This window comes from Oculina patagonica, chromosome 6 (assembly GCF_052425735.1).
Source record: "Oculina patagonica isolate OP01 chromosome 6, crgOcupat, whole genome shotgun sequence".
Classification (NCBI taxonomy): domain Eukaryota; kingdom Metazoa; phylum Cnidaria; class Anthozoa; order Scleractinia; family Oculinidae; genus Oculina; species Oculina patagonica.
Window position 1 is genome coordinate 5,421,001 of NC_135763.1, and position 27,344 is coordinate 5,448,344.

The following is a 27,344-nucleotide window of genomic DNA, read 5'->3' on the forward strand; positions in this document are numbered from 1 at the left end:
TTCAAAGAGTGCTCGCCTTTGGTCCCAGTCGTTTTCAACGGTGGATATTTCTCTATCCACTGGATAAATCGCATCCAGTGGAAATGGTTGACAAAACAAATACTTTGTCATTTGGAGAGTGATTTACCCATGAAGCATAGCGTTGTACATCCTTTGAACGACCGGGACCTGGTAATTAACCCGGGGGGGGGGGGACTCCCATATGAAAGGGACGGGGATGCTCGTCGGAAATTTTGAAAAGAACCCCTAAAAGAGACCAATCCGGGTGTGGCTCAACCTTTTCTTGACCCCTAAAAGATACCAAAAAACTAAAAATATAATTGATATTTGTATATTTCTGCGTGTGTAACCCTAAGCGAGACCATTATGGCTAAACATATTGCCATTTTTCCCGGAACACCCTAAGCGAGACCAAAACTCCGAAATTACACCCCTAAGCGAGACGACGAGCATCCCCGTCACTTTCATATGTGAGTCCCCCCCCCCCGGGGTAATTAAGAAGTTTCTCTAAACAGCCTCTACCCATTGAGAATAAAAATTGTCAGATAGAAGCTTTTGAACCGAGGATACACCTTAAAGAGCGTCTAGAGTTTCGTTTGAGGTTACTTGCTTACTTGCACACGTTCCTAGTTACTTGCCGTGTAGAATAAGCTTCCCATTAACCTCCGGTATAGATAAGGGGTCGTGAATGGTTCATCACTTTTTACAGTGCTCGCAAAATTACGATTCTACTCGGAATGCTTGCAATATTTTAGTGGGTGCTCGTTTGCTGGTGGCCGCATAATTTTTTAAGTACTCGATGCTCGGGTTTTAAAGCAGGTAGCTTTTTTGAAAGTTCTCGTTGCTCGCAATGCTAACTTTTGTCAATGCTCGTGCTCGCAAAGAAAAGCGCTGTGCTCGCATGCTCGCAAAAGCTCGCAAAGATTATTTGACATCCCTCAGATTGCATGAGAAATTCGTATTTAATAAAATTTCAAATTCTATGGCAACCGTAGGCTCGATTTCCGCCGCCTACTCGAGTCCGGTCTTTGTTCCTCCAGCCTATGGCAACCGCATCACTGCAAAAATATTATCCATGTATTTCGAGGATGAAAGATTGACAGTTCTTTCAACACTAACCTAAAGTAGAACTGCATTTCCGCTTGTTTCCATTTGCGCCACTCACTGGTTTGTGTTTAGATCACACCTGCATGATGACGAGTGAAACGTCAGTTCACAGAGAGATCATTCATGGCCATGGAGCTAAAGAAAAAATGGAAATCACCATTCACTTACAGAAATACAGAAGCGACATTTTACCAAAAGGTAAGTTAAACGACCATCAGTTCTAAACACGTGTTCTATCAGGCAACCAGTATTACGGAACGGTAGAACATTCTGTATTCCTTCAAATGTTCACGTAATTTTTAAACAGGTGTTTCTGTGCATTTCAACATTCTGCAAACGTCTACTACCTTCGTACTGTACATGTTGTTTTGATGATGCTAAGCTACACTATAAATTCGCGAATAAAATTAATGAAAGCAAAAGTTTTTTTTTTTCTGATAAGAGAATAGGTTTTTTATCTCGCTCTTTTTTAAAACTACATCATTGAACACGCTTAATTCCAACGAGTAAAACGGAAGGAACCTTGTATAAAATGGGGATTTTTTCAAATCAAACTAACCCCTGAGCAGTAACTTTATTTTTTGCCTTTAGCTCTATGTTATCTTTTGTTTCCGTGCTATGCATCACAAATGGGTTTAAGAAGAATTCGAATCGAAGTTGCGCGTGTGCCCATGCCTGCATTTTTAACCACAATAGGACGAAAATGTCGAGAATGATCACAGTTTTTGAAATGCTTTTTTCGAGAGGCATAAATGTAATTTTAAAAATCCTCTGGCATCCACATCCATATTGTCTATAGCTACTTCGTTTTGCTTATAAAGATTTAACTGAGTGCAGCTGGCGGTAGCTTTTACTTGTGGATAGCCTACAGAACATGTACAGATCTTGCTTAGCAGGACAGAGCGACGAGCGCAAAACGGGAGAGATTAATCGTTTTTTGTCGTTCCAGCGTTGCTGCCGGCGCTCACAATCGTGCTCCCTCGTGCTTTGTCTCACTGAACCGGTCTACAGACTTATTTACCGATGGTACTAAGCTAAATTATTGACGTGCAACTGATAAAGAGTAGATGTAGTTAATTTTGTTCACAAGGAGGATAGTTGCGGAGTGAGAAAATGGAGAGCTAAGCATGAACAAATTTAAAGATGTAAAATGTCCTTGAGATAAATTTAGGGCTTTTAAATTCTAACCGGTATCTTTATGTTTTTGTTAACATACATTTAAGGTAATAAACCCTTCAAAATTCTGCTCTGACAGGCTGTACGCATACTAAGACAGTACGTATACGCGCATATTTCCGATGAAGCAGTTTAAACAGGGGTCTTTCTCGTAACATGGAATGACTTCCTCTAGTTCCAAACTTTTCCTGTTTTTGTGTTTGCGTCATTGAATTTAACTGAGTTCACGGCCACTCACGCATTTGAGCATTTTTACTTTTATGGTTGCATATCGTAGAAACGCATCTTCAATTAAGAAATGGGAACTTGCATATACAGGAACTGGTAATTTAATATGGCCGACAAAAATTGGTTTAAAAATACTGAACTGAGGCCAATACAATTTGTAGATATTTTTCAATGCAGTCTCTCTCTGTATCAGACCAACTCTAGCCGCGCGCATATTCCCATTGTTGTTGAACACACATAACATTTAAATTTTCACTTAGAGAACTGTGTTCTTATAAATAGGCATTTTCGGAAGTACAATTAGAATTGTTTTTATGCAAAAATGTGTTTATTTCCTTTTTTGCGAAAATTGATATTTTTCTTTTGTTTAGCAAAACGTGTACTGACCTTGGCAATAGATTGCTATTCTAAATTCTTTACAACTGTATTCTTACGGAAAAAATTGACTCGGTTTACAGATTGAAATTTACCAAAATATAAGGGCAAAGTTATTTTTTTTTCGATCTCCATCTCGTCTTGTTGAAACTTATTTTGGAGCTTATTGTTTTAACCTAATTTTCTGGCATTCCTTTCCAGCAGACCAAACTTGTTAATAGTGAAAAGTAGATATACAACGGAAGTTGATATACAGCTAATTCGAGAACTGTTGTCGGAAAAAAGCACAAAGTGCACGCGACATGGACAAGACGGAAAGGTAGTCTGGGTATTCACTTGAATTTGCCATATTTGCCTAGAGGAAATGTACAAGTTTGTATTTTTGCACGTGAAGATTTTGTTTTTCTATCAAGAGGCCTATTTCTGCAGCTTCACTTTTTCTGTCGCATGTCTTTGAGTTTTGAAAATTCTGATAAAATTCAGCGTGGCTGGAAGTACCTTGTTTCTACATGTTTCAAGAGAGAGAAAACGTGCAAATTCGCGAACTTGTTATGTCGCCATGTTATAAGTATTCAGCACGTGTAGTAGCTGCTTTCTAGTTCTAATCATTCTACCTTTCTCGAATTTGAAGTGGATACTGAATGTTTGAAGTGGATAGTGAATGCACCTTTATTGAACAGAGCTTGGTTAAAAGCCACCCAGAGAAAAAAAAGAATGTCGAATGTCCTCAATACTTGATAATGTAGTGTCAGTAGTATAGCATGTTTCAAGCTCCAAGGTTTTGGTAAAAATTAGCAAATGGCAGCGGGTTAAAGCAAAAAAGAGCCTGGAGCTAGTTAAAATGTAGGCGAAAATTGAAAGATGCCCAAAGGGAAAGTGACAAGAAGTTGCAGAGGAAAGAAACCGGACCAGTCGTAGGTCTTGAAACATTAACGGCAACGATGAAAGTCTTCAGAATCCTCTGCCGAGAGAAATAAGATCCAGAACAAAGGAAAAAAAGGAAAAATTTGACTGAAATGCATCAGACATTTAGCAAATGTTTGATATAAACAAAAAAATAAAAAATGTAGAGTAAATAAATTAAATAATGCAAATACAAGAAAAAACAACAACAAGCAAACAAACATTAACAAACAAAAAAGCAGACACTATTGTCATAGGACTCGAAACGTTTTCCGAAGCTCCATGGTAATTTTGTCATTCTTTCCTTTTTTCTGCATAATAAAATTTCTTTCGTTTTCTACTAGAAATGAATTTTGAGAACCAATGACACCTTTGGAGTGTAAAAAGGTTGAGGCAAGTCTGACGTCGGATAATGCCAGCCGCAAGACTTGGGCATCATGGGTAATGAAACTCTATGAACAATGGAGGAATGAACGGAATGGTGCGTGTGCAATTGTCTTACTGTGTGCGGTGTACTGCAAACAAAACAAAAATTGCTGCTGTAAATTTTTTTAAAGATATTTTTCCTGTAATATATTGATTTTACTCTTCAAACTACCCCTTATATTATTTGTTCACCTCTAACACAAAAACCGTTTCCACTGTAGGCCTTTTAGAGTTACCTTTTACTCTCGTTTCTAAAAACGAGACCTGGCGAAAAACCTATGAATTGCACGAAAATGCGTTAAACATGTGAATTAAGCTCATTTTCGTATGAAAGGCTCTGCACCAGGATGCGCTTTGCAACAGAGGCAAAGGGAACTCAGTAATTTCCTTTAAACATCGGCGGCTCCTTTTAGCACTGAACGTATATGGCAAAACGTTGACATATTACAAAGAGAGAACGATGAGATGCTTTGGTTTTCCCCAGGAAGAAAAATGGTCATGAAACAAGGCGTTCGGGAAATGGCACTTTTAAATTTGCAATGTTATAGAAGCAAACTGATTTCAACGAATCTTTCGTAAATTTCACGCTAGAAAGAGCGTATAGTCACAATGTTGGTTAAATGTTAAGCTTATAGACAAAGTAATGGCCCTGAACAGAATAACGGCTTACGTAATTAGAATTATTACAACAGCATGAAATATGACAAATACTGATGAGTTTGATAGGTGTAAGAAAACCATACAAGCCATACAAAGATCTCTGAAAAAGTGGGGGACAAATTAACATGATAATTGTGGCTTAAAATATGCTTTTCCTATTAAATGTTTATCGTTTTTTACGTTTAAATTTGAAGTGTTCTGGCTGGGGTCTCCCCCACAATTTAGCAATTTGCGAGTTCTAGATCTGTCCAGATGCAGATCTAGGACAAATCATTTGCTATACGTGCATTTCAACCAGGATGGCACGAGCCGCTGTCTATCGATTTAAACAGCGTTTGTATTCGCATCTCTTAAGTAGTAAATTGAGTATCTAACCAAATGTAACTGACGGTGCCTATATATGGAATGGGTTTAAATCAAACTTAAGGGATACAAATTGTAGAGAGTTTTATATACACGATTTTCTCTTTCTCTGTATCTCACTCTAGAGGAATTACTGTTTCCTTAACTCCATTGCCTAAATGTTTTGACTTCGGTCAGCTGTCATGGTGCCGCGCAAGGTTTGCAAGAGCTTGGAGTGCAATGATTGATGTGTTTACAGCTCTTAATGTCAAATAAGGAAGCTTCCTTTTTCATTAAAATGAACTCATGAAAGAACTATCTTATCAACTGTACAAAAGGAGGGCGATGGTAAACAAACAAATAAAAAAATTAAAAAACTGCAGAAGAAGAGCAACAACGTGCGTTTACCGTTTCGTCTTACATTTGTTTTATTTCCTAAATCTCAATCTATTGCAAGGCAGGCAAGTAACGAAAATGAAACAAGAATGATGAACTCGGAGCATTACTTGGATTTTTTAGCAAATTCTCGCAACTTTCTAAAGAAATGTATGGAAACCAGTATGAAGATTATATAAGCCGACCGCGGGTGTAAAAAAGTTAACGGTTTCTAGAGAACGGTTCGCCGCTACAACTATGATGCTTTTGTCGGGACTCTAAAGTAATTGAGTGTTGTGCATGAATACATCTAAAGGCAAGTCCAAAACACTCAGTTTTTGACAATCCAATTCTCGGTCATTCATTGCCTTTCCGTTAAACATGGAAACTGAGAAAAAAGACGACACTAATCAGCCTTTTCTGAGAAGTCTTGTAAAGACCGCTAAAGTGGTTAGTCTTGCAGCGCGTCACACAGAACAAAGAAAGCAGTCAGCGTGTAAGTAACTTAGATCTTTTAAATATAATTAACCAGCGGACATCATATAAAGACTTCCAAAAGTTCCAAGAAACTTAAGCTCTTCTAACATATACTGTCCGTTTCAAGACGATCACGACTGTCCCCTTTCTCTGACCACAAAAATCTTCAGTGTTAAATCTGATCTACTGGTGGCCACTTCTAATTCAAAGATCTTGTTAAAAGCAACTATTTAAAATGTACGAATGACCGTACTAGCATAACGAATCGAAAATAACTCGTTACGTAGTTTATGGCATGTTTTGTGCGCGAAGTTACAGTTTGAAGTCTATGGTTAAAGGGACTGTGTCACGGCTAAGCTAATTTTTTGTTATTTAATTTTGTCAAATATTCGCTATGAAACTTAATTTTGGCAAAGAAATTAATTCTATGATTCTAAATGACAAAACCATAGATTCTTTGCAGCCAAATGTGTCTCCCAGGCGTTATAATTTAAAGTCACAAGCAGACAAGATTAACTTTGAAAACTGTTCCGCCGGACCATATTTCAAAAACCCATATCGCAATCCGTTTCAATCTTCGACACTTTTAGCCATCCGTACCTTCTTTTGCATTTTGGTGTGTTATTTAAATATTTTTTTCACTGTTTTAAGAGGTTATTTTATATATTTAAACGAATTTGACCACTGAGAAAAACAGTTTCTCGACGTGTGTAAAACCACGAAATTTTTCTACGTGGGCTTGCTATCATCAATCACGTGCCGACAAGTTTGCCATGTTTCAATGGTGAATGAGCGAAAGTTTATCGATATTAAGTCGAAAGATCTTCGGATCTTCCTCGGAAATCTTCGGTAGTGTTCGCCAATCTTCGGAAAGTTTTGTAAAAATTTGGAAAATGTTCGGAAACATTCGTATGACCTTCGGACAACAATTTGAAAAACTCACGACATCTTCTAAAAATGGTCAAAGATCTTCGGAAAATCGTCAAAAACCTCGTTATAAGTAGGTTTATAAAATAAAATAATACATGGTTGCTTGGAGGTATGAGATTTATCTTCTTGTGTTCAAATCGATATCTTACGAGTGAGCGCAATTCTCTGAGTATCATGTGACGTTTTTGAAAGGAAGTTAATTTTAGATTTTCATATAATAAGTACAAATTTAAATAAATGCATAATAAATACAAGTTCGCTGTTATTTATACGACGAATGAGCCTACTCGGGATGTTTGATTTATTTTATTTTAAATAATGATTGAGGAAGACGATACCAAGTCAAAGTTGTTTTTGATGTTAAATTAATTAAGATGGTGTTTGTTTTGTCGTTTCATTTTACCAACCCTAGCCGCAGATCCATTCTAAATTCTACTGGACTCTTTTAAAATCTGAAATCACGAACACGGAATTTCTCCTAAAAATTCTTCATTGTAAATCAGATAGGTGGGGATATTGTATTGAGGTGCATCAAATACTCCGCACTAATGTCGCATTCAGAATGAAAAAATTCAAGATGGTTTTTGCCGAACATCCCGGAGCAATATTAAAAGACAAATTTATAGTTACCAAAAGATCTCATAGCATGATAACAGCATGATAAAAATTTATCGAAAGTACTCAACCCTACCCCGCGAGAGAAAACAAGATTTGAAGTTATCAACATTTCACAACAAAATAACGCGCGTTTTAACCAATTTTGCGAGGTTTGGCTTTAACTTTCTCGAGAATGCTTTAGTATTTTTTACAATCGCGAAGTCAATAAGAAAAATGAATTTCAGTGTGATGTTTTTAAAATTGTATTCAAAAATACTATTTTGTACTTATTGCTCGAATTTTCAACGAATCCGTCTTAATGTCTTTATTGGGATGTAGATGAGGAAACGGTTTCTAGAGAACGGGCTGCTGCTACAAATATGACATTATCATACCCTTTTCAAGTCACGCGTCTTGCATAAATTCGAGTGAAAGCGAATTTAAAGTTACTACGTACTGAAAGAAGAATTCGTGATTCAGGCATCGATTTTAGCTACCCGCGTTTGCATTTAAAGATGGCAGCTAAAACTTCAGATGATGTTCGCAGGCCGTCCCTCAGGAGGTTTCAGAAAGCAGTGAAGGATGTTAATCGGGTTGTGCGCCACACGGAGCGATTCACTCAGTTAGCCAGTGAGTACGCGGCCCTTCTAATAATATGTAGTAAACATTGTCTCTTCTCTCATGCACAAACGACTTGCCAAAACATGACAGGCAACGCTGTTTCAGTTGAAATAGTAGGAGTAATTTTATTGCCTCGATATTGTCATGTACACAACTTAGAATAAATAATTTTGTTCAAGAGGAAGTCGTTGGGCATGCTTCCCTCTTGATCAGGGAAAATGCTAATAATGTCTCACTTGGAGTTTTTATGCAGCACGCTATGTCTGTCTAGATCTGCACCAACATCCTGGCGAAAAGTCATGATAATAATTTTTAGTGTGTTCTATATGCCGTTTAAGTGAAGTAAAAAGAAGCGGTGTTCGGAATAAAACAAGACCTCAATTTGGATCGGTGTTTACAAAGAATTGTTCTATAACGTGATTTATGCCGATACATTGTTGATAAATATGTATAAAACATACAACTGAAAAGGAAACCGGTATTTAATATTTATTCATCAAAAAACAAACCATCTACGTTTTGAACAAAATTGGAAAAATAACAGTAATAAAACCGTTTTTGAAGTCTCTCGTCAACTTAAACTGAAATGACTGCAACTTAAGCTTGTAGCGTCTACACCAAAAACAGCTAGGGAGTAATTAATAACACAACAAAGGAAAAGTTTATTGTTAGACTATTTTTATTTTTCAAATGGTTTATAGTATCAGGTGTAAAGAGGCCAACATCACGAAAGCGTTATCGGGAAAATTAAATTAAATTTACACTTCTCATGCGAACGTTTTCTTAGGAATTTAAAAATATTGCTAACATAACTGTTGCCGACAGAGTGATCAACAGTGAACATAGTGAACATCGCTGACGTAAATGAATTAATAGGGACAACTGAAGAAAACTACCACTATGGTTTCCATAGCGACGACTCTGAGTCTTTCATGCTAGGAGTGCAGTCGTGGAACATGTGATGCTCTACTGTCAGTGGAGTTCAATTCCCTTAGCAGGTGGTCTGTTGACTTTATTTATATATGATAACCTCCGTGAAACTTACGTGGGGACCAAAGAAAAGAATAACAATAATAATAAAAAAAACGACTTTTCTCCAGCCTAGTCAGTTCACGGCCGACTTTTTTTTATCTTTACAGCTAAGCGTGCGCGGGGCAGGAAAAAGTAAACAATTTTCTTTACCCACTCCCATGGTCACTTCCTCGCGTTCGCCTTCGTTCAGATAGTCCCTTGTGGTTTTGTAAGTTGTTTTGGCTCTGGACTATTTACGTTTTTCCTGACCAGAAACGTGAGAGCATTTGCATATGACATGACGGTCACGATCAGGTTTTTAAGTCTTTTAAACACGACTAGGTGGTTGCGTGGTTGTCAAACCAGAGTGGGAGTCCAGTCACGTGTAAAGATAATAATTTATAGCATTTATTGAATCAGTGTTTATTTTCTATTGAACGATCTTAACATTAACTTATCGACAGCAATTTTCAATAAATAGATACAAAAGGAGCAACTTACACAATTACAAATTAAAATTAAAAACAGTATTTAAAATCATAAAAAAACCTCCCCTAAAAGATAATTTTGCGGCCGACGCAACCTTTTTTTTGGGGGAACACAACCGTGAGCTTTATTGCAATATCTTCTTAAAGAACAAAAAGGTTTTGCTCGTTTCAGTGGGTTTGATGAAGCGAGATTTTGTTTAGTTGTTATGACACAGAGACATGCAACATCTCACGAAAAATACAAAACGCATCTTCACGCATCAGTATTTTTATTCAAATTTAGTTGACCTCGAGGTTTCATTGTCGACTGGCGTCTAAGTAGTTTGAATATACATTTGCATACCTCCACTGAATTGAGCAGTCAACTGCTAATTGAGTGGAGGTGGTCGAGCCGTAATCTAGAAAAACCGGAACTTTGGATCAAATATGGCAGACCAAGAGGCAGAAGCCGCTCGGCAAAACTCCATTAAAATGAAGAGAATGATTTCGGATCGCTCAGGTATGGATGTTTTGGAACTTATTTTCCCGCTGTATACGAAGACTACAACTGAGTTTGCATGCTCGTTCGATCAACTGAATTCTCTTAGGCTTGTGAGTTTTGTTGTACATTACAGCAAACTTTGTAGGAAAGTTGCAACTGCATTATTCACTTTTCTGACGAAGCTTGGTGCGATTTTAATTAACTGGAGCTGTTATGGGGTTGCTGGGACATGCTATTAATCTGTGTAACCCAGTTTAAATCCCGTAATTCTACAAGTTGTAAACAATCGGCGACTTTGCATAATACAAGCGATCTGCTTTGTGAATCCTAATTTACACCACATCAGCTCATTTAAGTAAAATTAATGAGCTTCGATAGGGAAAGGTTGATCCTGCACGGGCCAACTTTTACCAACTTCTTAAAATGCGCGACGAGTCACGTTTTGGTGTTAAGGCGGAATAACTAATTGTTCAACGAAGCTCTTTAATAAACTCCAACTATCCTTGTTGATCCAAAGTACTTGACATCGATTGCTTCGACTCTGTTCTCTTTTGAATTCAGCATTAAATGTTTGTAAGAATATGAACAAGAGTGACATTTTAAACCTCATGGTTTACGGCGAAAGAAACACGACCACAACACACGAAAACCTGAAACTACGGTACTGAATTTTCTTAGTGTTTGCAAAACACTTTGTCAAGAAGATATGCGAGGAATTTAATGCACAGCTATGCTAACGAACCGGATTTACATTGCCAATTTCTTTTAATTTAGAAAGGCTAATTAGTGAAGACGTGATAATAATAAAGATTCTGTTTTTCTTCCGAAGATGGAAGACTTTAGAATGTTTTGATAAATATTGCCCGAGTTGTGTTCGAATATTAACCAGTTATAAAGTTGTTTAATCAGGTGCGACGAATATAAAAAAAAGTTAATTTTTGTATCTTTGTTTGATTGGTTGAAAGAAAAAGAAAATTAGTATCAATTAACGTGACGCAAATAGTTTTAAAATAAGATATCCTGTTTCAGTTAAATAAACGTGACGTGGAAGCAAAAATTGTTGCAAAAGACGATCAAAATTATGTTTTGATAAATATCTTAAAATACAATATTCTACTCAGTTTTAAGCCCAGTTCTACCAATATCTTGGCATTTTTCATGAACAAAATCTCATCCTCCGAAAATATTAGTATCTAAGAAGTTACAGAGATAATTAAACTGTTATGAATTCAGTTCATGCCGATGTACCTTTTTAAGTTTGTATTAATGAAAAGGGCACTTAAGAACGCTATACTACTTTTGTTTTTCTTGGTATATATTATGACACTAAAATATTTAAAGAATTCAGTTGAAATTGAGGGACGAATACAGCTAAACCACAAAAGAAAAAGAACTGGATAAGAATTGACAAAGGATGGCGAGTAGATCTAACAGACACTAACCGATGTTTAAATCTCAGCTGATTGTACGTTAATCCTTTATCTAAAAGTAGCTGAAAAAAGACAAAAGGAGACTCTACATTTACATGAAAGAAAGTAAAATCACCTCTACAAAAACAAACAATTCAAACACTGAGTAAGAACATATGAACTTAGATCATATGTTCTAATATCTTAATATTATTATTTAGAAGTTGGATTTACCGTTGGATTTAGTTGGAAGTTGGACTACACGGCCCCACAAGGTTCTAGCTAAACACAAACCGTGTATATAAAGTGCTTTACGTTTACCTTTTTAATTTCATTACAGGCGAGAGAGAAACCTTGCACAGAAAAACATTCACCAAATGGGTGAATGCAAAACTTTCTCAGGTACTGATGTCTTACTGCCAAGTTCAGAGAAATAGATAATCTAGCCTTACTTACTTCTGCGACTTTTTGTCGCACTTTGAATAAAAAAGTAGATCTATATTGTTCATCCATAAATTAAGCTCATTTATTAACAATATTGTTGATTGGATTTTTATGTCTTTCGCGCTATTGCCAATAAATTCGATGTAATCTTCAAATATTCTCCTTTTTTAATAATTAACAAAAAAGTATAATTAGATAAAACTAGAAATGGAAAATGAAACCTCTATTGTAATTTGAACAACCTGAGACCTGTTTTATTGGAACTGATACATTTCTTCTCACAGCACGACCCTCCTCATGAAATCAAAGACATTGTAGTTGACTTAATGGATGGAAAGATGTTGTTGAATTTGATGGAAGTTCTTCTCAACACTAAATTGGTAAATATGATCATTAATCTGGTGTGATTAATAATCTGGTGTGATTGATATGCTGTGATTGGATACCTAAACTATTACTATTATCTGTCAAGTTAACAACTCTTTTACTCTTTCACATACTCTGTTTCGCCCTCAAGGAAACGTGGCGGCTTAATGGTTACTTTATAGTCGTGTGTTTTTCCTTTTTGTTGGACGAACGGTACTTTCGTCCACTTTGGTTTTGACCTCCCGCAGCCAGTCAAACCGCCATACTAGTACTTTTTTTCGCCTTCAAGTAAACGCGTTGGCCGAATGGTCAGTTTGGTCTTTTTTTTCGTGATCAAAGCACTTTACTTTCACAGCGCCACTCTCCAGCAAGTTGTTAGGACACCCGATAAATTGAAAGAGGTAGACTTGCCTAAATTGATCCAATATCCCGTCCAGGGGGAATAACATATATCTTCATGCTATGCACAGAAACGTAGTTTAGATCCCGTCTGACTGGCTGTACTTGGCACGAAAGTAGGCTTGACCTCTTGTGTTATATAATGCCCCTTTTTGCTGTTGTCTCGTTTCAGAAAAAGGAGAAAGGAAACATGCGTGTCCATAAGCTGAACAATGTCGAACATGCAATGGAATTGCTTGAAAAACAGAAGGTACCAAATCATCGATGTTGTTCTTACCTTTAATTTCGTCCCTTAGGTGGTGTAGAATTTCACAGTTTTTGTCAAGCTTTTCTTATAATAAGTACTTGCGCATTGGAAAAATGACTGCATTACATAATTTAGATCGTTCCTCATGGGCGAAAGGGGTAAAGAAGGGGCGTTGGCCGTTTTTTAATTAATAGAGTGCTGGATTTCATGCCAAGTGCTTCACCGGGGTCCAAGCCTTTGTGAAATATCTTTGGGTGTGTTATTGTCGAAATGGCTATGTTAGAATAAATATAACGGGAATTTGTTAGAGCAACCGCACCAAATACTTGGAGATAACCTGCGATGCACAAGTATGAAGCATTCTTATAGCGGGAACAAGAACACTTAAGACACTCTTAGGTGCGTCGCTCTAGGGATTCAAGCGTCGGTAGAGGAAGACTAAAGAAAATAATCAAGCTAAGTACGCGCTGCTTTAACTCCCATCGCATTTCTTTAACCAAAATATGACAAAGAAGTCTATGACCATATCGGAGAAGAATTAATTTTAAGTAATATAATGCATGCGTTTTCAGTTGTATTGGTTTGGCATTACATTCTTGTACACCGTGCTATAGTACCGTATTGTATCAAACCCAACAAAAACAAATATTACAATTATGTTTAAGGTAAAACTGGTGGGCATCAATGGATTCGACATTGTGGATGGAAAACCACGTGCAATCCTTGGACTCATGTGGAGCATTATTCTCCGATTCCAAGTGGGTAGCATTACGTGTAAAATTTCGACAGGTTTAGATATTGCATTAGAGTCAACTTCTGTTGTTAAAGGTAATAAGTGTATCTCATCATATAGAAAACAAGTTATTTGTGTTTCTTATTGTTACTTATTTTTTTCTTTGTTCGTGAGCGGGCGGTATTCTACAAATCCTGCGATCTGATTGGTTCCGGGAGCGGGCGGTATTCTCCAATCCGGCCCGCTCACAGCGGGCGGTATCCGTTGCGAGATGAATCGTCGAGTGAATTTTCCGCGCGAAATCATTTTGCAGCGTTGTACGAACGAACACATGAAAGATTTGCTCTGCAAAATCGAAACAGCTGCTCACCTACCGCTGTAAATGTGAAAAGACAAAATAGAAGTGGAATTAAAGGCCTCGAAGTTCTTCTAAAGGCAAGTATTCTTTTCTTGATCGACAAAATCGAGTTCTAGTTTCGTAGTTTGTGGTTGTTTGTCATTTCGCAATCATTTTCACGCCATTACGGTAAGCTGCACAGGTTTTAAACTTCAATTTTGAGTAAAAACTGTCTTTTTATCGGCCACTTTTTGCCAAAACAAAACTTTAGTTGCTATCATTCAAGAAAATGAGATTCTTAATTGCAAAACAGCCAAAATAATTCTCGCAATATTGTGCCGTACGTCCAAACTACGCATTTCATTCAGTTTCACTTTCGCACTGTTTATCACAAAGAAGTTCTGCTGGGAATCAACGCAGAGTTTATTAATTCGTTAAAAACAAGTATGTATAGCTGTACCGAAACTGTCTTTCAGTCAGATAATAATTTTTAGTCCGAGAATTACTATCCTTCGAACACAGTTCCTTTCAAAACATTCATCGGGAAGCCGAAATCGATTTAAAATGGCATACATTTACATGTATGCCATATTTAAGGTGGCTCGATCGGATTTTTGAGTGACGATACCTTTCAACTTTGAGCAACTTGTACGCCACCGTAAACAATCCGACTGAAAATCGATCAGTACAGCTGTACTAAAGAAAGATGAAAGTTTCGAATGACATAAGTTTCATCGAAATCGGAGTAACCATAGCAACATAATGACGTCACCACCCATTTTACACGAGACCGATTTTCTTGTAATATAGGGATAATTTTGAAAAAAGGCTTCTAGATCTTGGACTTGACATAGTTTTCTCAACGTCTGCGAAATTTGAAAAATTTCTATGAGAGCGTTTTCGAGAAAATTTTAGATGAAGTTTTCAGGTGCTTAAATACAACAAAAACAAAGCAGTCTTAAAACATTCTTGAGAAAACGTTCACAAGGCCCGATCGAGTAACATTTTGGCCTGAAGTGAATCTTGTACTATCTAATTACCTTGGGAGAAAATCTTAGAGAAATCGTTTCATTTGATTTCTTGAAACATCGGCTTGAATATGAACTGGTATGAAGTGTTATTTCGCTCTTTTATCGAAAAAGGGCCTTCGCTTACTAAAATGATCGCAAAATAAAAAGCACTCAATAGAATTTTTTTAAACTTGGCAGTCAAAAATAAGAATAAGTATGTAATGAAATGTGTGATTTTCAAAATAATTGAAACATTTTAAGGCAGTTAATTTAAAGCCTTAATTCAGGTAAACATTGCGCTGTTTTTCACCCTACATCGGATCGCTGCCTCATTATCTGTCTCCATTGTCTCAAGCCGCGTGCATTTGCAAATTTCAGCACATCTTGAATATGTATAACAGCCGCTTTTTTTTTCGAAAACTGTACAGAAACAAGCTAATTTAACAAGCCAAAATACAATAACAACGAGGAATAGGCTAATAAAGCACTTGTAATATCTTCAGTTTCCTAACAGTTTTAAGGCCAAGGCAGAAATGTCACAAAAATCTCCAGTTAAAAATAATTAGTGATTCATGATCTACTGGAATTTGCAAATGCACACGGCTTGAGACAATGGAGACAGATAATGAGGCAGCGATCCGATGTAGGGTGAAAAACAGCGCAATGTTTACCTGAATTAAGGCTTTAAATTAACTGCCTTAAAATGTTTCAATTATTTTGAAAATCAGACATTTCATTACATACCTATTCTTCTTTTTGACTGCCAAGTTTAAAAAAATTCTATCGAGCGCTTTTTATTTTGCGATCATTTTAGTAAGCGAAGGCCCTTTTTCGATAAAAGAGCGAAATAACACTTCATACCAGTTCATATTCAAGCCGATGTTTCAAGAAATCAAATAAAACGATTTCTCTAAGATTTTCTCCTAAGGTAATTAGATAGCACAAGACTCACTTAGGGCCAAAATGTTACTTGATCGGGCCTTGTGAACGTTTTCTCAATAATGTTTTAAGACTGTTTTGTTTTTGTTGTATTTTAGCACCTAAAAACTTCATCCAAAATTTTCTTGAAAACGCTCTCATAGAAATTTTTCAAATTTCGCAGACGTTGAGATAACTATGTCAAGTCCAAGATCTAGAAGCCTTTTTTCAAAATTATCCCTCTATTACAAGAAAATCGGTCTCGTGTAAAATGGGTGGTGACGTCATTATGTTGCTATGGTTACTCCGATTTCGATGAAACTTATGTCATTCGAAACTTTCATCTTTCTTTAGTACAGCTGTACTGATCGATTTTCAGTCGTATTGTTTACGGTGGCGTACAAGTTGGTCAAAGTTGAAAGGTATCGTCGCTCAAAAATCCGATCGAGCCACCTTAACGACTTCAATTTTTTGTTGTTGAATCTCTTCAGTGTCAATTTAATATGCTAAACCTTTCTGTTAGTTCGGTTCATTTAAGCGAGGCTATTTTATTCCGAATTAAATAACAAACATTCAGCATTTTACACTCTTGGTATTCCGTCGATCGACACAACATTGAAATGACGCGCGTATACAAACAAAGATTTTGTGACACAATCTTCCTAGGTTTCTTTTAAAAACAAATAAAGTAGGAAAAAAATAAAAACGTTATTCACCAGCCTTGGTCGGTCCGTATTGGGAAAAACTGTGCCCTCGGTCTTTTCCCAATACGGACCTCCCGGCTGGCGAATAACCTATATATATACTTCAAGATGCGAGTGGCGAATTGCTGATATCAAGCTTTGGTAATAATAGTATAGTAACCCTAAATGTTACCTCTACGTATTGACTAATTTTACGATGAATATGACTACGTTTGACTGTCACAAGGTTCGACTGTCACAAAGAAAATTGGGTATTACGCTGGAAAACAGCTGTGCAATGATAAAGCTTATATAAACTCGAGGTGAAAAAAGTAATCAGCTCTCGTAACAAGCATCCTGAGTGGTATAATCACCCTGTATAATGAGCACATTGCGTTTATATTGTACTGGAGACATAAGGTACACAGATACGAAAGAGTGACATCATTTATACTATCATAAAAATGAAAATGTTTTCGCTTTATAATAGGTCCAAGAGGTTATGCAAGAAACAATAACAGAGGAGACGGCCAAATCATTTAACGTCGAGAAGAAACTGCTTGATTGGTGCAAGGAACGACTGAAAGGGTTAGAAAGCAAAAAATGTCATTTTATAAAATTTTGAGTATACTAACGCTTGCCGCGATAAGCCTTGTAGTTGTTTGCACGAGGCTATAAATGTAAACACAGTGATGACCTATCATTGTATTTTGTTTCCTTTACTTAAGCAGTTAAGAAAATTTGAAAGAATTCGCAAGTAATTACGTAAACGCTATTGTTTGCCGCGGCTTCCAAACGGTTTCTTCATTTGTTTCTTATGTTGGTACAAAGGGTATTTAATACTCGTGCCTTTTGTATCCTCTCTTTTTGTTTTACTGATCTTACATGTTCGGTTTTAAACTTTCGTTTTCAGGTACGAAGATCATGTCACCATTTCAGATTTTTCTTCGAGTTGGAGAAATGGTCTGGCGTTCAATGCTCTCATTCACTCGTACAGGTACGAAATCACTGGCAGAATATAATATTAATATTGATTACTACGAATGCAATTAAAATTCCATACGCTGTTAGCGCAAGAAACGTCTCTCTCACAGTGTCTCTCTCCACCCAGGTGACTTAAATGCTGGGTGGTAACCCTGCGATGAACTAGGGTTCCATCCAGGGGGAGTAGAAATACTCCAAGTCGCGATCACTTCACTGCTTAAACCGGGATAAGCTCTTGCCTGCCGATAGTAGGCCACTAGGCTCGTATGCAGACTTTACCTTTCACCCAGTCCCGAATTCAACCTTTACACGCTTTTAAATTAACGTTGACAACCATACGGGAGTCAATAGCTTATATCTACGCATATTTATAGAGAAGTAATTAACAGAATATATGACACTGTTTGTAGACCTGAGTTGTTTGACTTTGACGCCTTGCAAAACTCGTCAACTCGAGCGAGACTGGAGAACTCTTTCAAGATGGCAGAGAAGCACTATGGAGTTCCTCGCTATCTTGACTCCTCAGGTCTGTTTTTGTTTGTTTGCTTTTTTTGAACAGTGCATGAATAAACGTGGAATATGAAATAATTGGATAGTGTCCATTTTTAACCCCGCGGTGCTACTTCCGACGTTCCAACCCGTGAACTTTACCGATTACGATCACGTTTTAATGATATCGCATACTTATAACTGGGATAACTCCCCAGTAGCTCTTATCAGCGAGGTAGCCAGGTCTGACTCAAATGTAATAATCAGCGGCAAGCAGTTAGGCCATTATAATATACTCTTATACGGTCTTGTTTCATGTGATTGCCTCCTACAATCGCAAGATAAAATTGACACAAAATCGTGAAACCGTGGAATGGTTTAGCAACCGGGAGATATATTACTCTTAATACATATAAACTACATGTTAGTTTGCGTGGGTGGCGCTTGTGTAGTCTTTTTAGCGCCCCTGTGTAGTTTGTGTAGTTACATGTGTAACAAGTGCTGGAAAGTGACCATATAGTTTCTTCCGTTTTGCTACCTCACAGATATTGATGTCGAGAAACCTGACAAGAAGCTGATCATCATGTACTTAACGGAGCTGTACAATTATCTGGAGGGAAACAAGGCTAGAGAGCGGGTATGTAGTTGCCCCAGCTGCAGTTAACTGCATGAACGGTGACACTCTTCCACACAGAAGTCATAGTGGCCGTGTGGTTAATTTAGGGCGCTGGTGTTGTAATCGGGAGGTTCCCTCCACCCTGCCACTAGCTGGATTTGTTCTTGGTCGTCCCAAGTTCAAATCTTCAGTCACGCTTTGTATATAGCCAACTGGTCTGCCTCCTGTTAGTTGGGATTTGTAACCTTGTTATGTTCATTTAAAATATAACTTTGTTTTCTCTGTTTCCGTGGCATACCTGTAAACTAGCTTTCTCGAAGATATATAAAGCTAAGTGCATGACCAATATAAACAACATTTACATTATATACATTGACATTTACTGGAGGGAAAGCACTACCGTTTTGAAGCCATGCCATGTGAATTTACACTGTTACGGAGTATCGCACGATTGAACAAAAGCACGAGTTAAGAACGTCATGCCATTTTTACTTTGTTTTTTTTTTTCTCTCAGGCGGCTTCAATAGCTCCGACTGAGGAGGTCATCACTATTGACAGTATGGAAGCTGTGGAGGGAGCGCTAAATGATAGCTGGGACCAGCTGGACAGTGGTAAACCAGCCTTCAGGTAAAATGCATATAACTGGTCGCTTAAGAGCGGAAAATGAGCCCGGAAGTGCAATAAAATATACTCGTAAACTCATGGTTAACTCAAACACTGAGATAAAAAAGTAGAAGAAAGTGGTAAAACGCATGTCAAAATTGGCCCATGTGCGCAAGCTTCTAAGAAACCCCGACTTCCATGTATGCGTAAAGGATGGATACAATGTTTTTCATATATTATGGTAACGGCAGGCATGTGTTTATGCTTCTGGGAAAACTACCCCTTTCTCCGGAACAAACGGTGGTTTATACCTAATTTTTATAAGGCAACGTGTGCGGTACCTAGCAATTTATCCGTACCCATAAACCTAAAACGGGATATCTTGGCAGTATTAGTCGATTATGGCAATCGCTATATTCGAATGCTTTTAAAATTTCTTTGTTTAATACCTCAATTAAAAAATAAAAAAAAATAATAAAAAATCGACTTTGCAATAGCTCCCTCACACCATCACATTTTTGAACTGTTTTTTGTGTGCTTTGTATGAATATGACTTTAACTTAGTCGACTTAGTAACTTGAACAATTACTCATTGCAGGCCACCTTGCGGTCAGTAATAAAGTGACCACATTATTCGAAATCTTCTCTGACATTTGATTGGTTTGATTTTTCAGTCAATCAGAGCATGACCAAGCGGTTGCTAAACTCAACAAGAATTTAAATGAAGTGGAGAGTGGCCTGTCAGATGCGGAACACAACAAACCTGCCTACGATGATAAAGATTCTGTGGATTTAGACACAGTGATACAGCAGCTGGAAGAACAAAAGGTCAGTGATTTGCTATGAAGGTCTATCTGGTAATAATCACATAATTCTGGGAATGTTGTCACTCTGGTCGCCCTCCCCCAATCACCTACCTCCTCTCCTCCCCCCTTAAAAAAAGTTTTTAAATAACGGCGAAAGCTTTGTTTTAATCATTTGAAAACATAATTACCAAATTATTTAATAAGTTTTTATTTGTAAATGAAAATGTTTGAAAATTTTATTAGTAGGTCCAGGAGGAAGCTACTAACCTCCTGGACCTAGAAGAAAGTACAAGAAATTAAAGGCGGGAGAGGAGATGACGGGCAGGCCGGGAAAGGTAGGGGAGTGGAGCGCTTTAAAGGGAGTCAAAGTTGATCACCATTAGTTTTCTCTCAGGCAATTTAAATATTTCTTCTATAATCAGTTGGTTCATGTTCTTGTTTAATTAACAGAAGTTTCGTAAGGATCTGGAGCCCCTGAAGTCTCGTACATACGAAGTATTAAATGAGGGTAGAGCCATGATAGGCGAAGGGTACTTTGACAAAGGAGAAGAAGAACACTTTCAAGACAGAATGGATAACGTCGACAAAAGAATGCAAAATCTTCTTGAGCAATCTCAAAGAGATCAAGAAAAGTAAGCGTCTTATCTGTCTTAAATTTTGGTGTAAATTATCACAGCAAAATCTTCCTGTTGTTGACCTCAACGACTGGAAAATTATCACCGATGATTTTCTTTCAACAATATAAATGTAGCTCCTCCAGACGGGCAAGTCCTACATCAGTTCATAAAAATAGAATAAACAATAATAAGTTTAACACAAGATTATCTATACTTAAAATCGTCTCATAATGAACCCATTGTGCACTTTTCCAAATCGTAGAATTATTACAGCTGCTCAGCAAAAGAGGAAATTAAAACAGGGGTTTGGACCAGTTATTACTTATTGTTCTAAGAACTGTTCCATATAACACGACAATAAATTACTTATAACGTTTTTATCACAAGTTTTACTATAAAGCGAAGCTAAAACTTCTCCAAAAATGGAGTCATTAAAGTTAAACGAAGCGAATGGCTTTGATAAACTTTTATGGGTTTTGATAACGTTTACAAATAAAAAAAAGTCAATGCAAGTACCTTATAAGCGATTAGAACGTTAATGCTGAAACTAGATGAAATACGGCTAAAAAGAAATTTGCAGGACGAACTTCAAGCACAATTTTTTAAAGGTGAATATCTTTTTTTACCGAAGGCTTGCTTTGGAAAGATCGGTCCTTTTGAAGCAACAGTTGTCTCGAATGAACGACTGGTTGACAAAGGCTGAACGGAAGATGGAGAAAGAAAACAACATCGGTACTAACTATGAGTCTGTTAAGAAGCAGTTGGATGGCCACCAGGTATTTTATAAGAACAAATTAAAATACTTACAGTTATTCCTTGTTATAATCAGCTACCGATTTTAAATTACAATTTAGGCCCAGGATAAGTAATGAGCTAAACATTATACAGCAATAGTCGAGTTTGTCGCAAAAGAAAGCACATCATATCATCTTCAAGTGCCTTTCTTTAACTTTTAACTCAAACCTTGAAAGTGATTAAGGTGTTACAATCAAGCCTTTTCCTTATGTGGAATATTATGGTGATTTTTCCACGATTCTTTAATAAAGTCTCAGAAAATTCGTCTTTCAAATGAAAAGTTTGTTCGAAAGACATGTCTAATAAATGATTTTTCCCATAGAAATTTCAGAAGGAGGTTGGGGACATTTCCTTGGTAGCATCGGTACTGGCAACTGATTTATCAGACCCGGAATTGGATGATAAAACCCGTGCCAAAGTCAAAGACATTAACAGCCGCTGGGCAGGAGCGTGGAACTGGAGCGAAGATCGAAATCAAAAGTTGACAAAAGCGATGATTGACTGGCAGAAATTTCGAGATGAAGAGCTTATTTTACTGAATTGGCTGGGTCAGAAGGAAAAAACACTCAAGGAAGTGGCAAACACTGATGTTGCCGACGAAGAACAAGTCAAAGAAAGTCTGGAACTCCTCGAGGTAACGCTTTTAAAATGTTTCTAAACTGATAAATTGCTAAACTTTTCCATCTCAGCAAAAGTGGAAACACTGTTTCTTGGCGATGGACATCTTTGGTTTTATTTGGGTCTCATTTTGTCAGATGGTATATGTATCATAAATAGTCTTTTATGTCTTTTGTTCTGCGTCACTGATGATCGCAACACCAAGACATTGCCAAAATCTTGTTATTTTAGTTTGAAAAGAAAACCCATCATCTTAAAAAATATTGTACTATAGTACCGTTTCGTGTTTTTATTGGTGGGAAGCATTCTGTTGTGTTTTTGGGCAAGAGTCTTTATTATCAGATTACATTTTAATGTCTGAAGATATGACGTCACATTTTCGGCATAAATCTCACTTTCTGTAGATATGACATTCCAATAAGACGTAAATAAGCTGTATGCTCTCATTCAATGACAAAAAAGGGAACTGGATAAAAGGCATGATGAAGAAATTTACGAAACCTTCGAAAAGTAACTTAAGTTTCGGCTAAGAGCCCTTTCTCAGCACAATTTCTCTAATGTACTAAGTTGTCTTTTCACTGATAGACCACTCAAAAGGAACTCGAGGAACAAGAGCAGAGATTGCAAAGACTTCATAAGCTAGGTGAAGAGCTTATTGAGGAGTCTGGCCGTGACAAGGAAACGAAAAAGGATATCGAAGCACAGTTACAAGACTTTGACGACTGCTGGAACCACGTGGCCAAGCGAGTCATTGATGAAAAGGAAAAGGTTGGAGCGAACAATTTGTGTTTAAATAATACTAAATTTTGCCAATTTTACATAAAGCGTTGTTGTAACCTTGCCTTGTTGATCTAACCCTCAATCGATGATGAAAAGTGACAGGGTAAGTCCGTTCTACTAAAAAAGTTCAATTTGCTTGAAGACTTGAAATGTGAGGTCATTATTGTCATGCACCGCCATATGCTTATGCAAGTGTGTGAATGTGTGTATGTGTCGCGATTTGTTAATCAGTAGTGTATACCGCAAGGTTCATAAGAAAAGGTGTCGTTACACGGGAGTAAGATTACCCATGTGAGTACAACTCCCGGGGGGAAGAGGTACACGAAAAAGTTTATTCCGGGAGGTTTCACCCCGAGGTCAAACCCTTACACTTTCAGGACCCTTTTCGACCTAGTATAACCCTTTAAATATTTAAAAAAGTAAATACTTAAATGAATTGACCGTTCAGTGGGTCCGGCTATTCACAATTATTTTGAAAGGTCATTTGTAATAACTAAATGACATTTTACTCTACCTTTTGTATACTCCAACTCGTAAAATCCCTTCCCTTTTATGTACTTACAGCCTGAAAAGGGTTCCTCTTTCGAGAAGAGGATCCCCGTATTGTTTCTTAAAACCATGACAGGTTAAAGTGGTATGGTCTATCTTTGCAATAATATACTGGGTATTTTAAAATTTTACAATGAAAGGCTTTCAAAGCATTATTTCCCACTTTGTACAGTTGATTAATGCGCAAAATAAGATGAGAGAGATGTATGACCTGATGGATTCTGTCAATCAGTGGATCGATGATAGCCAGGGGATAATTAAAGAATACAAAGAAGATATGCCTTCTGAGGAACAAGAAAACCTCAAGAAAAGAGCCGAGGTACGTACCACGTGTTGATTCACCGCGCAGTTTAAATATGAATAATAAAGAATGCACTTATGTGTTTTATTTCTTTTCTGTAAACTCTTAGAGGCCTTGTGAAGCGAATATTCAGTGCTGTTGACATCATTAGAATAAGACAGTGAATAAATCTATCTTATTAGACAGTTTGTTGCAATGCGTATCGCTGTTTAGTTTTATGAGTCTTGCAGTACTTTGCATAAAATGCACAGCGATACTACACAGTTTAATATTTAAGGTTTGTCTTTCTCTAAAACAAGACTATGAAACTTGCTTTGCGCAATGGTGCGATCAGAAGAAAATAAAAATACGACACTGTGCAAATAAACTGTTAAACCGCTCTCGTAGAGTACAAATATTGTAGAATATTTGTATTTGTTCGACGCGTTCTTTGTAGTCGACTAAGTGGAGTTAGATAATGCTACATACTTTTTACTTTATAGATAAAATTAGAAGAAAAGCCTTCCATGCAAGTCAAGGTAGATCGCATCAATCGTCTTGGTGGAGATGTCTGTGACATTCTTGATGGACCGTCACAGAAAGCCGTGAAAGGAGAACTGCAACAATTTAATGACCGCTGGCAAGATGTGACCGCGGCCCTGGAGAGCTACAATGACAAGGGTTACCCAGATGTAAACGGAAACGATTGCTGTATTGTCCGGATCATCAAACGGAAGTTTAAGACTTTTTCATAGAGGACATCCATGAACTTTGTATTAGAAAGTTTTAACTTGCAATTTTATGGCAGATCCCCTTCAATTTCGGTAAAAATGATAATAAGATAAGAAAAGGTTTGATCATAATTTTTTAGTACAATAGTGGATAAGTAGTAAATAGGATCATGTAACAATTGTTAAGACAAAAGCAAGAAAAGATCATCAAATCATCGAGTCAAATGCTTAGCAGCTTAAGTGGAGCTTACGAGACAGTTTAATTCAGAGCTTTTTAAAAGCAAATACGAAATAGTTCAGAACAACAAAATAGTAAGTGAGTCTAGAGCTCGGGCCAATATGGGATAAGAGCTGTCGAGAATTGGAAGGAGTTGAACCCTCATCGAGTGTCATTGAAGCACAGTCAAACAGTGCAGTGCGCGAGCGAAAACGTTCCAATCAAGAGAAGGGGTGGTGAATGGTTCTTCAAAATATGCACGTCCCACAGAATTTCAGGGGCCTCATCGTTTCGAATTTTTCTAGGAAGCATTCTCAGAGTCAATTTCTTTTGCAAGGTCAAAAAGGTCTCAGGTTCGCGGAAAGATATTAGTCTCGCCGTCTTGTAAAGTCTCAAATTTACCATTTGACACCCACTAAAAATGTGAGCCTGTTATTTTTGCTCCGGTTTGGCTCAATTGGGCGTTCTCGTTTGGCTCTTACGAGTTATGGTTCAAAGGAGTAATTTGAGCTAGTTTTATATGGGAAAAAAGTTATGGTAATTAGAATTAGCGTTCATTTAGGTTTCCGTGAATACAGGAGCGAAAAAGCTGATATATATAGCTCTAAAATGAAATACCTAGAATGGCATATTCAACTTTATGACGTCACCAATATAGATAGTGATGCAATTGTAAAGATAAATTTTCAATCATATATTTCAAGTTAGATTAGTGACGGGAGGATTATAAATTATACTCGGAAATGGCTCAAGTATATAATTGTTTAAAAGGGTAAAAATAATTCGGTTTCATCTGTAATCCATGCCAGTGTAAAATGCTGATCACGTCAATTTGTGTTCAGTAATGAATTTACCAGTATTTTGTAAGGAGATGGTCAAGAAAAACAAATTCCTCTGTTACGTTCTATAACGGCGCTGGCAGTTTATTAGAAGAAATAAAGGTAAGAAAATGAGCGGTTTTCTTTAGATGTTCTTTCATGGGAGAAGTATAAGGTAAGCTGGCCCAAGGATAAGTGCGTCAGAAATCACATTCACTACACAGATGTGGGAAGCAGTATAGCCATTGTGTGGTGTTGCGTTCTCTATCGCCAATGGTCTGTTACCTCATCCAAGGGACGTGTCAATGATAATAGCCCTTGGGAAATGGTAACTTTTCTCATAAATTTACTAAATGGCCAAATAAAGGATGCTTTAATTTTGAGCTGACTTTTGTTGCCTTTTTGTTTATAACTTCTTGCGTTTATCATTGCGTTGCTTTATAGTTGCCCCTAGTGAATTAAGAAAGACCTTTCATAGCTGTTTCAAAATACCTTGGAAAGGTACTTTGTTGTCACATATACTGAGTATAGTATGCAAATTAAAAGCTACCTGCGTTGTTCAGAATTCTCCGCAGAATTTCATGAAATCGTTCACGCAAAATGAGTTATTTGAACCAAGAGAGGATATCCCATTATCCTCTCTTGTTTGAACTGAAAGCAATTTTTGTTGTCTCGTCTATGTACGTTTATATAAGTCATTTTATAATATAGATAGGAGTCTACGCGCGCTCTGATTGGCTAAAAACCTATGTTTTATCAGAGTTTAGAATATAGCCGCTGTATACGCGCGATGGAATTCTAGCGGGCATTATTTTTAATAGAACATAGCTGAAAACTATAAAAGCCCGGTACCCCGGATGTGCGAATTGTTTGTCGAATTTCGCTGAACGACTTCGTCGCCTTCGCATCTATTCTCTTCTTTTGTTGTTTAAATGATGCTTTAAAGCAGCGAGTTTTTTTTATCAGAAACGTTTTACCTGCTTAAATGGAAGTAAGACAGTGCCAAAGGAAGCGACAGATGAAGAAAAAATCGTTGAAATTTGTTGTTTTTCTTTGGAGTTGTATACGCCACTATTTTGCCGTAAACTGCCCGGAATTGATTGGAAATTATTTAGCAAAACAAGCCGGACTCTAGAAACGCTTTGAGGTAAGAAACCTACCTTTTTAGCCACAATCTGAAGACAGAACACTCCACTTTTGTTCTTTTTAAATCGAAATAAGACACGAATTTGAAAAACTTGCTGCGAAACGAACGCTTGAAAATTTTTCATTTGAATGAAATCGAAGTAGGCTTAACCAAACTTGAATGCGTAAATATTTCAACTAGATTTGTCGGCTTTGTGAGAATCTTTTGGTAGTTAGAGAAAGGACTATATAAATAGGAAATATGAATGAAATGATATCTTGGTTTATTTATAAAGAAGCCGCCAAAGAAAAGAATAAACTAAACTTTCACTTTTACTAATGTTGCGTGCGTTTGTAAAATGCCGTGAGCGGCCGCGAGTCTTGTAAGTTCTGTGCTCTTTTTAATGCTATATTCTAAACCCACTAGAAGATGGTTTTCCTATGTCCTATAAGAAAATAATGCACTTTTGAGGTCTAGAAAAGCAGCTGAATGCCCTCGCCTTACGGCTCGGGCATCCACTAGCAGCTTTTATAGACCTCAAGCGTGCATTATTTTCTTATAGAACATGGAAA

At 37.1% G+C, this 27,344-nt stretch overlaps 1 protein-coding gene across 3 annotated transcripts; it reads left to right on the forward strand.

Annotated features, from left to right (window-relative positions):
• The first annotated feature begins 1,176 nt into the window (after window positions 1-1,176).
• On the forward strand, window positions 1,177-26,045 carry LOC144658470 (utrophin-like). Of its 3 annotated transcripts, none has more exons than XM_078518879.1 (17): window positions 1,177-1,305; window positions 11,947-12,008; window positions 12,335-12,430; window positions 12,988-13,065; window positions 13,728-13,820; window positions 17,234-17,331; window positions 17,657-17,740; window positions 18,138-18,253; window positions 18,762-18,853; window positions 19,347-19,459; window positions 20,110-20,263; window positions 20,692-20,873; window positions 21,490-21,634; window positions 21,976-22,287; window positions 22,857-23,039; window positions 23,773-23,919; window positions 24,384-26,045. In XM_078518879.1, exons 1-17 carry the CDS (start codon window positions 1,191-1,193, stop codon window positions 24,633-24,635), a joined length of 2,322 nt encoding a protein of 773 aa, XP_078375005.1. In that variant the 5' UTR covers window positions 1,177-1,190; the 3' UTR covers window positions 24,636-26,045. The 3 variants fall into 3 exon arrangements, with proteins under 3 accessions (XP_078375005.1, XP_078375004.1, XP_078375006.1); XM_078518878.1 differs by lacking the exon at window positions 1,177-1,305 and adding an exon at window positions 8,002-8,226; XM_078518880.1 differs by lacking the exon at window positions 1,177-1,305 and adding an exon at window positions 10,041-10,215.
• The last annotated feature ends 1,299 nt before the right edge of the window (window positions 26,046-27,344 follow it).

Coding starts and splice junctions, on each gene's coding strand:
- LOC144658470 (XM_078518879.1), top strand. CDS start 1,191: ATGATGACGAGTGAAACGTCAGTTCACAGAGAGATCATTCATGGCCAT. Junction 18,854..19,346: donor GAAACAAGGCTAGAGAGCGG/GTATGTAGTTGC, acceptor TTTTTCTCTCAG/GCGGCTTCAATAGCTCCGAC. Junction 19,460..20,109: donor AGTGGTAAACCAGCCTTCAG/GTAAAATGCATA, acceptor TTGATTTTTCAG/TCAATCAGAGCATGACCAAG.